We start from the raw sequence: 13,329 nt of genomic DNA on the forward strand, positions 1-13,329 counted from the left end.
ATTCCTGTAACAATTTGGTCCAACGCTGTCTAGACTGAAATAACTCAACAAATATTGAACGGATCTTAAAGAAATTTGGGAAAGGTAATGGTATCCATGGTTACCAGGGGATGCATGATACCGAATACCCTTCAGCTTTCCTATTGTGACAACGTGAGGTTCAAATGTGTGAGTCAGAGTGAAATATTTCTTAAATTTGAAGGATTTCCAAGGACATTTGGTACATTAATATTTCCCTTCAAGATGTCTTGGGGATGATGTGTGTCTCTTCTGGTGGTATGAATCTTTTTATCTTAGTCAATGAGAGTTTATTTCATAATGTAGACTGTTCTAACTTGAATAGGGAAACAAATGCACTGAAACGTGACAGGTTGACAAAGCAATAGCATTCCATGTATAAGTAAACAAAGTAAGTATTATGCAATGCAGAAATAAAGGCTACATTCAGGCTTTAACCAGTACTAAACCTTAGGCTGGGCCGTCGGGCATAGTTTTCTTGGAAATGTCCTTCATGTGATCCAACTACAGTATATCTGTACATTATATCTGATGAAACTCCATAGCAACCCCACAGCATGTTCATTCATGCATTCATTCATATAAGCAGCTTGTACACAACCTCGGCACACCAGACTCCTTCATTTGTGGACCACGATTATGAAAGAGAAGAAGTCCAAAGGTGTTAGTCTGTGGAATAACTGTAATGATGCACTGAAATATTGTACAAGTCTAAACTGAAAGTATTATTTAGGAGCCAAATCATTAATGGTTATGAACAGGACCTGTAAAATCCCATTTGTTATTTCTTGTAATTGTAAAAGTAATTTCTGATTATTTTGTATCAATTAACAAGAAAAACATGTCGCTGATGACGATGACCTAATATTTTATTTATAAGGAAAATGTATGCTAGAGGGGGTAAAGCTTCTTCTTGCCCCTGTTGAACATGACAGAGACTATTTGAGAATTATTATTTCTTTTTTCTTTTCTACTTGTATAATTATTATTATGAGTGAGAAAAAAGAAAAAAAAAGTATAGATATTATTATTATTATTGTTGTATGTTCTGTTCAATAAATTGACCAAACAAAAAACAGTCCACAAAGAGACAGAGAAAGGACAGGAAGAGGGGAAGAAGAAAGAGAGGGGTTGAAGAGCGGAGACGAGAGACATGGCGGGGCAGACCGGCTTTGTTCAGAACAGAAAGAGCAAATCCGTATTGACAAGAGACAGGAGGTGTGTGTGTGTTTGTGTGTGTGTTTGTGTGTGTTTAGTTGAGGTAGGCCTAAGCCAGGTCACTAAAGGTAACTTAGGCGATACATTGAGGAGCTTTGGGCTGATCCCCACTTCCTGAAAGGTGATTGGCTTCCACGATCTGTCTCGGCTTTCCTTATTGAGCACAACGCAGCCCTTGATGGGAGTGTGTAATTTGTGTGTTTTCATGCACATAAATCAGGACTTTTAAAAATGTAACCAAGGAGCTTTGAACTGGAAAGCAAGCATGCCCAGGTAATCAAATGCGTATTCGTCACATCCAATGACAAGTCCAATGGTTAAGGCTTCAACGCTCACACACAAATTTAGTCTGACCGGCGGCGCCTCTTTGACTGACCAAGCTGCCAATACAATTCATTCCCCTGCCGCTTTGTGTGCGCGCGTGTGTGTGTGTGTGTGTGTGTGTGTGTGTGTGTGTGTGTGTGTGTGTGTGTGTTGAATGCATGTAAATAAGGCACTAGTCAGATAAAACATGACTAGAGTACGGAGTCATTAGCCAAGTTTTACTACCTAATTACCATTCGTTCTGCCTGCCAGCTCACCAGATACACAGCACAAAAGGGAAAGGACCACCTCCTGTTGAGGGGCCCTTGAGCAAGGCCCTTAAACCCCAAAGAGGCACAAGGGTATGTTAGGGAATTACTGCTAAAAAGAGCAGTGCATCTATGAATAAACAAAAGTAAACACATCAAACTACTCAAATTAGGACATTTTATGAAGCTCAAAAGAGAGTGAAGCTCATACATTCAGCTTATATCATTAAAAACAAGAATTCAGATACATTATAATTGTGTTACTTGCTTATAATACCTTTTATGTCCGATTGGTCAGAAATTGAAAAAAGGATACCCTTCCCAGTAGCAGATCTGTTTATTTTGATGACAAAATGTCTCAAGAGAAAATCATTTATTCCATTTCTACTGAAGAAAATGCTCCAAAAAAAACGTAAAAAGAAATCTAATTTTGTTTTTGATGACTTTCTGCATTCCTTTCTGTCAAATGTTGTTGTGTTCATCTGTGTTTAACTTTTTCTTTGTACACATCAAGTCATAATAAAACATTAATAGATAAGGTGGGTTTCTGTGTGTGTGTTACATGAGTATGTAAGAGATACTGTTGACTAGGTTATGTGTCTGTTACGTTGCTAGATACAAGAGCTGACCCCCATTGGCTGTGTGAAATTACTGGACACACACACACACACACACACACACACACACACACACACACACACACACACACACACACACACACACACACACACACACACACACACACACACACACACACACACACACACACACACACACACACACACACACACACACACACACACACACACACACACACACACACACACACACACACACACACACACACACACACACACACACACACACCTTTTCCTATCAGCAAATCTGTCCCTCTTCATGCCACAAGCTCAAGAATGAAGTCGCTCAGGTCGGTCGCCCTAACCTTGTGAATATGCTGTCAACGTCAAACACAAATGTTCTCAGCAAGAAAACGCCAAACATCTGAGTGTGGGGGTGTGCTTAAAAAAAAAAAAGGTAATGTGGCATCAAGGTCTTGGGAAGCTGAGCAAGTGAAATAAAAAAACAGGCTGTAGGTAACAGCTTGGATAAGGAAGCGGAGAGGGAGAGACGTCAGAGGCAACGAGTGAATGAGTTTTCTTCAATGGTTGTCGCCAGGGTAACACATTCATGACATGTTCCGCACGTCAATCATTATTTTGAAAAAAACATTTTTCAGTCACTTATGGAAGAAAATTCCGTTTCAACAGGTTCATGTTAAGAAAAAAGTATCTCATTTTCTTTTGTTTGGTTCTAAGGCATAGTTGCTATGGAGAAGAAGCCACTCTGAGCACAGTCTTGTTGTTGCAACTGGGAACAAAACTGTCCCTGAATATAAAACTTAAGCTGATTCTTTTTAAATAGCTGTTCGGCAAAGTGTCAACTTCCATTTGCTTGTTGTTTGTGGCAACCGAGACATCATTTAGGCATTTTTAATGGCTTTACAAGTAGTAAAAGTACTCCAACAAGCAGCCATTTTACATTATAGATGCAGAAATACATGTTTTTTAGATTATTTTTCTGGTTTTTCCTTTCCTGTTGTGTGTTTTATAGGTTATTGAGCATGTAAATGGTCTAAAAACGCAGCCAGCTAACCAATCAGAGCACTGGGCTCTGGTTTCAGGCAGAGGGTGAAAAGAATAAAGACCTTTTTGAACATTTAAGCCGAAAATGAGCATAATATGGCCCCATTAAACCCATAATTCCATGGTAAAATGTTGCTTTTTCTTATACTATACACTTAAATCTATGACTTATTGCCTCCACTTCACCTCTCAACTTGACTCTCCCTTTAAGAATCAGTCTTCTCTCGCCCTTTGCTCTTTAGAAGCCATGAAAAGCATCCCCATCCATTCTCCACTCTTACCAGCGTGTCGAGTTTCAATGTTTGAGTGTCAACAAGGCTTCATGAAAAGGCCTTTTGAGGTTTGTAAATGAGGCAAATATTAACAGTATGGAGGCAAATATGATATGTGTGACGGTAAATATTGCGCACGTATATCAGCAATGTGCAAAGAGAGATACATTTCCATCCAAACGACAGAAGACTGCTCCGTGTTATAGGTCAGCACTGATTACAGGTGAAGGTGTAGAAAGGCAGAACGAGGGCACACACACACGCAGTAGAGATTTTGTCTCTATTCATTGTACAGAAGCAAATCCGACCATTTCCTCTTCTCCCTTAGACTGTGTAGTCAATGAAAGATTATATCAGTGGCATAGATAGCCGACGTCAGGCAATATCTGAAACAAACATACACACTTGCATGTCCTAACATCACCCCCCATCAAGGCAAAAGTCATTACTTTTTCTTTTAAAAAGGACAACACTAACTCAAAAATACAGCTTTTTTCAGTGCTTTTGATTTCCCAGAACAGTGTACCACAGTAAACATGCTTCTTAAAATATGCAGTTTATGTCGGGAAACTGATATTCCCCGAAGACACATCTGATCGATTTTGTGTTCTGGTTAAGGTTGTGTCATTCATCAACGAAGGTAATTATAGTAAACTGATACGAAGGCTGTGTTCAATCTGCATGAACTAACCTTTTCAATCACTTCCATGATGTGTGTGGAGGGGTCTGGGGGAAAAAGGGACAATTCCAGGTATTTTTAACGTACAAGCCATATTGCTACTTGTTGAATTATTGGCATCGTAATAAACGTCCTTACAGAAGGGTCTGGGAAAACGTCAGATTTATTGACATATTAAACAAACCAGTCTTGCTTGATCTTCCACCGTTTCAGTACCGCTGCTGCTAAAAGTCAAGATCACAGTCCTGATAAGTGTTCACAGGATTTCTACATGAACACGCTGCCCTCGATGAACCAAGACGCAAGTGTTTTCCGTTTCTTGACAGGCCGCGGGTAAATTCTCAAGGCGATAACACACCCAAAACTGTCCTGATACAACCGATAAAGAGCTCAAAATACTTTTGCATTATTCCTCAGTAGAATCAAGCCGTTGCACAAAAAGCTTTTACATTTTGACCTGTACACCGCCTGGTATATTTAGCACATTGTTTTTACAACACAGAGCTCTCCAGTGGCTCTCCATGATGGCGCCAGATGTGGTTGCAAAGAGATTTGCGTTGCTACAGCAGAGCCTGTCCTCTATAATCCGCTCATACAGGTTTGTAGAAAGTTAAATAGTCTGGGAGAAGCCCCAGCGCTAGACATGATTTTTCTCAATCTGCTCCATGTGGGGTCGCATGGCGGTGTGTGTGACAGCTCGATCATCCGTCACAAAGCTGTGTATGTACTGTATTAGCGTTCAACTGATATTACTCCTCTTGCCTTTCGGTTTCGCCTAATTGGACAGAAGAGAGTAGGGCTGCTCAATTAATCGTATTCTAAATTGCGATTATGGCTTGCAACGATTACGAAAACAACGTAATCGAAATAAAACGATTATTTTTTTATTATTACTTTTTTTTTTTTTTTGGTTTTTCAGTTGAATTATACTTAAAGTTCAGGGTAATCAACCGTTAAAAACATACTGTTCACATTCTTTTTCTCCAATAAATGGATGTTTTCAAAGTCAATGAATAATCGAAATTACAATTATTGACCCAAATAAACGAGATTATGATTTTTGCCATAATCGTGCAGCCCTAGAAGAGAGGTCCTGTAATGAGTCGATTCGGCTGACCTCACCTCATGCTTGAAGTCAGTGGGAAAAAACGTCCAGGCTTTCGTGTCCTTTAATAAACACATGTGTGTGGTTGGAGACGGACACGCATGCACGCTCAGCCTTCGAAACTCCCTTAAAAACCCAAACATTGGGGAGTTGTTGCTATGTGCAGCACGACTCCCTGAACAGACCACCCAAACAAAGCAAAACCGGACTTCAGAGAACTAAACGTCCCTGACTTATAAAAGAAACAAACCATCCTCCAAAAAATATCTTCCTCCATTTTGTAAATGTTTGGGGAAAATATTAGATAAACACAGGGATATGGCTCTTGTTTACTCTTTCTGCGGAGGAAATGGATTAGAGCCTCTCCGCTGTCCCCGTGTAACTACGCAGGTTGTGCTGCGTTTTCCCGTGGGGGCCAATCAGTTGCTTAATGCCGTAATTAGGCTAATGAAGGAAAGTTGCAGTGCGGAGAGATTCAAGCTAATTCCCGTCTTAAAATGGATTATGAAGCAGGAAGAAAATGGAGAAGAAGCGGCAGTCTGCCTCCCATCTTGCTCTGTGTTTTCATAAGCATGAGTCAATAATTAAAGAGTTAAATACAAAAGCCTGGGGGCTAATAAGCCTGGTATAAGGAAATATTATCTAGCTTTACCTTAAATGCATAGCCGCTGGCTTTGTTTCCCTGATCTCACAGGGTCACACTTAATGAATAAAAGGCTAATTTTGAAATAAAAATTCAGTAATAAACAAAGAAATAAGGCAATTCACTTTTAAAGCCCAATCTTGACCTTGGTTTTGGCTCCACATCTGTGTGTGTTTACACTCTGCATAAATATGTAAATATGAGCGGAGAGCCTAACAGCACAGGGCACGCTCAGTCTGCCTGCTGCACATTACACAAACCACGTTAAAGAGCACAACAGACAAACAGACACACAGTGCCCTGAGTCTCACTATATCAGGGGTCATGTCCCGTCCACGTGGTTATTTTACATAACTACTAGTGCCGTTAGTCTAACCTAGATTACACACCCAGCACTAAAGGTCTGTCGGATGCATAATCAAAGCTGTGTGTTTGGTGCAGAGGAATGTGTGTATTTTAGAAGCTTGAATACAGTCTTAAATATGAAATTGTCAGTTTAATGGTTTTAAAATAATCAAAGAATTGAAGGAGGGTTCTGATTTATTACACCTTGGGTCTAATTTTCCCTGATAAAATTGACTGAAGTCTTTATATCAATAATAATAATAATTGATTGATCTGGTTCATTGCGGAGATCTTATTTTGTTTTCATTATTAATAGATTAAAACATTAAAATGAAGGATAATTTAAGTCTATATTTTGGCCTTAATTTACATTTCCAATGCATTTACATTCAGCTTAAACATGTACAGTGGTTTTGAGACCAGAACAGTTTTACAAAAGTCAATTACTTGGAGTTAAATCGAACTAATTTCTCTTAATGTCTTCCAAAACTACACTGTATTGCCCGCAAGAGAGAATCTATGCACGTTGTTTTTCTTTCTGAGCCACAGACACGCTGCAGATACTGATCTAGTTGGTCACTAATGCATGACTTTTGCCCAATTAGCCGACTGTAAACAATTGTAAACAGTCCCGCTTCTGTGAACAACAACAATGTTTCCAAATCCAGGGCTGTCCCTCGGAAAGATTTTCATAAGAGCGACAGGTTATTTAGAGACTGGCACACACAGCCTCCTCCAGATGGTGAAGAAGAGAAGCTAAAGGATGGCTGGAGGCGTGGATAATACACTTCCCTCACATGATTCTACAGGAGGATATTATGGGAATGAAGGCTGATTTAATCTAATTAACATGTTGTCCCCAAAAATCATCTCTATTTCCTGAACTAATGTTACACTCCATTCTTTTTTAAGGTCACAACACTCAGGCAATGTGTGGGAAACAACACACATGGTGGAATACCCAGACCACAGTCTCTCACACTTTGGTTGAACTTCACAAAAAGCAGACACAGATCCTCATAAATTCCACATCAAGACACACAGCCTCTTTCGTTTTCACTTTATGTCTATAAGATGTAATCTGGAGTGAAATAGATCACACTGCTTTTGCTCATTATGTAAATGAAGAGGTTATTTTTACACATTACGTAACCGCTGTGGAATAGGATTGTTTCTGGGACGTGTCCCACTACCGATGTTCAAATGTAGCCTTTTGGCCCTCGGTGCCAAAAGAATGCAGCCCTAAGACATACACACACTATTTTTGAGATGCATGCTGGGACCTGTTGGCGGAAAGAAATCCCTGTAATTACGGAAGATCAGAACTCTTAAAAACAGCTCACAGGATCGACTCAGACAAGAGAATGAATCGTCTGTAAACCGTAGTCTGCGTGACGGACAGACGGTTGCCATGCAACATCTCTGTTTTTGCATTTGCAGTTTTGCTCTATAGCAAAACATCTTCCAAATGTATTATAAGTGTCTCTGCAATTGAACACACAATGTGAAAGGAAGGAGCACGAAGGGTGTGAAGACGAGAGATTTTTGTGAAAAAAATGTGTGTAGTGAACAGAAGGGAGGGTAGGAATTTCAAAAATCTGTCAGAGAGGACGTCGGATGAGGACAAAGATTGTAGCATAAGTGCGTAAATAAGTAGTCAGATAGCAACACCAAGACGGCAATAAAGAGATGAAAAACATTTAGAAAGCTAAAGCCACAAATGATAGGCTGCAAGAGTAAAAAATGGTTCCAGGAGAGTCCCCTTAGTCTTGGGGCTCAGCCCTGCTGGGGCCCGCCAGCCCACCACGGCAAAAAACTCGAACAAAAGGATCATTTATTGGAGGAGGAAAGAGGGGGAGGTGGTATGGGGGGGATGAAAGGAGGGGGAAACACTGTACATAGGCATTTGAGAGCTGTGCGAGTGAAACACTGGCCCCATCTCAACATTCACAGCCAATGTGTAACATTCTCCCCCACGCTGCCCCGCTGACGTACTCAGCAGCGAGAGCCCATATGGTCCCACTGTGGTAGCCCGCTAGCTTTTATATTTAAAATACACCCAGCAGCACGGCATGTTTCCACCTACATGGCCCCCACTTCCTAATAAATCCAACACGGCGATGTATGGATGCAGCCATTTCCACATGTGAAATATGAAAAACAACTGTTGAGCCAAGCCTTGCTGCACTCTCTGCAAGATCCCCTGATTAATGCTCGCAATGCCTCCGATTCTTCATTGTATCCAACTGTGGAGCTTGTCTATGAAATGTTTGCCACAGAAACGCATGAGGTTTAGGTCTGACACAAGCTTTGGTACAAATCATGTGGAAGCTAGCGGCGCTACATAAACAACAAGGCTTGGCAGGATGCATTCATCACAAGAGCCCCACTGTGGAAGGTTAAGTAAGAGTCTTTTACCGATGCATATAAATCCACATCTCCATTTAAAAGCCGCTCTATCTGCTTAAACTGCAGGCGTCTATTTTCCAAACGGGTCAATTAAGTGCAGACAGTGGCTCAAAGACAATGTTTTTCTGTGTGGAAACGTCTCACAGTGACCTATTGAGGCATTGTTTAGCTGCCGTGGTCCCCCACAGCTAGGGAGAATTACCCGACACAGTAGGGAAAAATTGAAATACAATGAGAATTCATCATCTGGCCTTATTGAACTCCCGTCCATACAGAGAAGTAGATTTTTGTGAATGCAATCCAATGTGTTAACACAAGACAAAAAAGCCCTGCAGTCAGCCAAACTAAAAACCACAACTTCCAGCTCCGATTAAGCGATATGCAAATCAAAGTAAACAACATTATGGCAACTTAACTGAAAGCGAGCATACGTTCCCTCATAACATCGTCATAATTTAAGATTAAAAAGGTTCTGGAAACTCACACAATCTGAAATGTTGAAGATGAAAGAACCATTTTCTCCTCTATTTCTTCTATTCGTGTCACATTAGAGGATCTTAGGTCAGGTCAACAGACAAAAGGGTCAAAGGTCAACTCAATTGAAATTGGGGTGAATGCTTCGATGGTTGTTTTGAATGGTTTCCTTTGCTCAGAGTAGAACTGTGGTGAGTTGTTAGCGACAGTTTTACTCAATGAATGGCTCATCAGACACAGAAGGATTCTTCTACTCATCATATATCAAACGTCTACTGAATTTACATCTAAACACAGAAAGGAAGCCTCAACGGATCGATAATCATATCCAGAATATTGATATTCCAATAGGATGCTTTAAGCAATACACCCAAGCTCTAGAGAAGGAAATGTGTTTATGAAATGCCAGAGCAGCCAAACTATGTATCATATTGTCGATTATGCAGACAGTCATACAAATCAGACTGGTGTCAACATTCTAATATGGCGCCAGGTATAGTATGATTACATGCACAGATGGAAAGGGAGGCTATGCTTCATTGGATTATCTAGAACGTGTATTGTATGTATATATGAATAATGTCACCGAGCGCAGGTAGGAAGGGAAAAGAAAAGAGAGATTACAGAGTTTGTTCGTGTTGAAGAAAAACTAAAGAGACATGATGTGTTTTAACAGAATAAAGGCGACTCTTACCAGTTCCTTCCTTGTTTCCATTCTGATGGGTTCGCAGCTCCTCTGATTTGTAGAAGTCGATGCTGGCGTAAGTGTTGAGCGCTGAGTTGCTGTTGCTGCTGGCTGCCGCTCCCACTCCCCCAACACCAGAACCTCCACCCAGTACAGAGAAAAGGCGAGATGGGGCCTGGCTACCTGAGGGTCCATCCAGGCCCAAGTGGGGGCCCTCTTTGTTGGCCAAGTCCAAGTCTATGTAATTAAGGCCTTGCTCTGTGGACGAATTCTGAGTGTTTGTGGGAAGGGACTGCTGTCCAGGGAGGGCGAACTGAGGGGGGTTCTCTGTCACAGCACCGTTCCCCCACAGCATGCTTTCAAAGCCCAGCCGACGAGCCACAGCTTGGGCATGTTCTGGGAAGAGGGAGGCAGTGGAGGAAGAGGAGTTAGAGGTAGAGGTGGGGAGGGAAGGTGCAGCAAGGAAGGTTTCTGAGCAGTGGCGTCTGCGTCCTGCGGGGTCGGCTCGGATAACTTTAGCCCCGTGGTCTGGGTTGGGTCCGAGTTTGGCTAGGGGGAAGTCCAGACCCCTGGATAGCAGTTGGACTGAAGGATCAGTCCTGGTGGGAGAAGGGGCTTTCGGGGAAACACTGGATGATGACCTTGGGACGGTGTTGCTATTTAAGCTGAAGGCCATCTCTGTGTAGTCTCCACAGGAAGTTGGGGACTGAGATTCAGACAATGATGGGACACTTTCCCTGCTTTTCCTAAGAGGGGCTTCAGCTACTTGCGCCCCCTCTTCACGAGGGCTAGTAGTACCCCCATCGCAGGATTTAGGGGCATGTGTTGGTGGTGTAGGAGGGGTTTGGAAAGTGGGGAAAACTAGTGGAGCAAGGGAGAGAGGTGAGGGGCATGGAGAAGGCCCCAAGTCCATGTTGACATACTCGGAGGCAGATGGGGGAGTGATGGGGGCAGAGGGGCTACGGGAGAGGGGGATAAAGTTCCCTAAGCAGGAAGATGGCCTATGTTGAGGATGCTTGCTGCTTGAGCCATGAGGCAGGGATAAGCCGTGCCTGAGACCCCGGCCTCGCCCTCCTCCTCCGACCCCAGTCTGGCTGCTCTTTTCCCCCTTAAACTCAATGCTAACGTACTCTCCAGGGCTCTTAGGTTCCGGGGGCAGCGGGTTCTCACGGACCCTGGGAAGGGTATTCGCCTTGGAAACATCGACAAACAGGCTCACTGGTCTGTTCCTACCTTGGCTACCCTGCTTAGACAATCCACCAGTGCCTCGTCTTTGCTGGAGCTTACCACAATCTTTGGACTGAGTGCCCCCGGCCATGCTCATTGCCTGGGAGGCTCGGTCCTCGCCTTCCCCGAGGCTCTCGCTGCTGGCTGAGCTGGAGGAGTATGAGGAAGAGGAGAGTGACAGATGGCGCCCAACCACTGAATTTCCCGCTGCCGTTTGCTCCTGACGCCCTCCCATAGTCCTACCTCCGCCCATTCCCCTACTGCAGCTCCCATTGGGCCTTCTGCCTCGTCCAGGCCCATCGTCAAAGTGTCCGGCAGAGGGGTTGTGTTTGTATGAGCGGGGAAGGGAATAGTAAGAATACACCATCTTAGGGGCTGGCTGTTGAGAACTGGTCTCCAAATGACCGGTGTGCTCAGGTGGTGGGGGACTGCCGTTTATGGAACGTGCACTTATTGGAGACATATTCATATAGTCACTGCCTGCCCTGCTGTCTGCACTTCCGCTGCCCATCCAGGCGCCTCCAGAGAGACCTCCACGCTGGTCCGGGGAGCAGCTGCTATTGGGGGACATTATCATGTAGCCGTCAGACGCTGGTGGAGGCCGGATCTGCTGTGGTGGCGACACACTGTTGTTAGGGGTCATGGCCATGTAGTCATCAGCAGGTTTGGAATCTGAGTCCGGGACTGAGACGGCCAACGATTGGGACGGGGATGCTGGAGGGTTAGTGACGCCTGGCAGCATTGACATATACCCATTGTCCACACCTATATCTACACTACCACTTGCTCCCGCCACTTCACTTTTAAACTCACCAGCTACATCCAAGTACCCTCCTCCTCCCCCAACTGACCCAGCACCCATGACAGATTCCCTCTGTATGGAGGAGGAGGTAGAAGCAAATGACTCGCGGCTGGTGCTCCTTGACATGATGGCGTAATCGGCTGAATCTTCATCTGCCGGCTCCTCGGCTCTGCGCTGGCGGGGGACCAACCTCTCCAGGGCCATTGGTGGTAGCGAAGCTCGCTTGCTCAACAGCCTACGTTCAGCTTCACATTCGCGGCTGGAGGAGCGGCGCAGCACTCTCTTGGTCTGGGGCTGGGAGCCACAGACAGGGGTTCCTGGTGCTGGTAGAGAACTGGATGTCAAGCTCCCTTGGTTACTGCTGCTACCACCACCACCACCGCAACCACCAATTCGTTGGCCCATTAGGATATAGTTGGATCCCTCATCACCAATGGACTGGCTGCCGGTGCTACCAACAGAGCTTCCGGGGAGGCTCGGGGAGGGAAGGTGAGAGGGATCACCAGGACTCGAGCCGTACTCGTCTGAGGAGCCGTAGTCACTGGGTGAGCCCGAGACGGAGGCCCGATGGGAGGGGACTTGACTGTAGGCACCAGACCCCGGACCGGCACCAGCAGACGTCACGCATCCAAACTCAGAGCCGTGCCCAGAGCTAGAGGAGAGGCTCGGGGCTGGGGAGGGCGCTGGGGTGGAGATGGAACGCATCAAACCAAGAGGAGTTTTAGCAGCAGTGTTCGGAACTGAACGGGCTGACTTTGACCTGAGGATTGGGGTGGTGGAGCAGGAGCCATTGGTGGAGGAGCTGGAGCATGGCCCTGGGAGCGGGATGTTCCCAGTCATACCATCATCAACTTTCCCACCATCGCTAGCAGTGCGAGATCTCGGAAAGGTATGCCGTGGGGTGGGAGAGGCATTGGCACTGTTGACCCCTGCTCCGTTGTTAGCTCCTCCTGGAGGCTCCGTTCGGGGTCGGCGGGTGAAGCCCACCTGGCTGGGAGGAGGGTTCGGATGATGGCGGCGGGAGGGAACACTGATGGGGTTAGAAGCAGTCGCACCTCCTCCAGGACCGGAGTTCGACTGAGACTTGCTGCGTTGGCGGAACTCCTCGCTTAGTGCCTTCATGGCCTCTAACAAGGTTTCATGCATGTTCTGCGCCACAACAGAGTCATCCACCTAAGACATGAGACAAAAAAAACCCTCAGAAAATGAAAACATATCATTCTGATACATTTGTTTG

The 13,329-nt window shown here is 44.5% G+C and overlaps 1 protein-coding gene across 1 annotated transcript in view; it reads right to left on the reverse strand.

Annotated features, from left to right (window-relative positions):
• Positions 1 to 13,329, reverse strand: part of LOC307034323 (insulin receptor substrate 1-B) — a 48,184-nt gene that overhangs the window by 23,738 nt on the left and 11,117 nt on the right. The window contains exon 3 of the mRNA XM_079673104.1: positions 10,073 to 13,265. Coding sequence (XP_079529230.1) covers positions 10,073 to 13,265 — 3,193 coding nt within the window. The remainder of the gene's footprint in view (positions 1 to 10,072; positions 13,266 to 13,329) is intronic.

The sequence above is a fragment of the Notothenia rossii genome (assembly GCF_949606895.1).
Source record: "Notothenia rossii genome assembly, chromosome: 3".
Classification (NCBI taxonomy): Eukaryota; Metazoa; Chordata; class Actinopteri; order Perciformes; family Nototheniidae; genus Notothenia; species Notothenia rossii.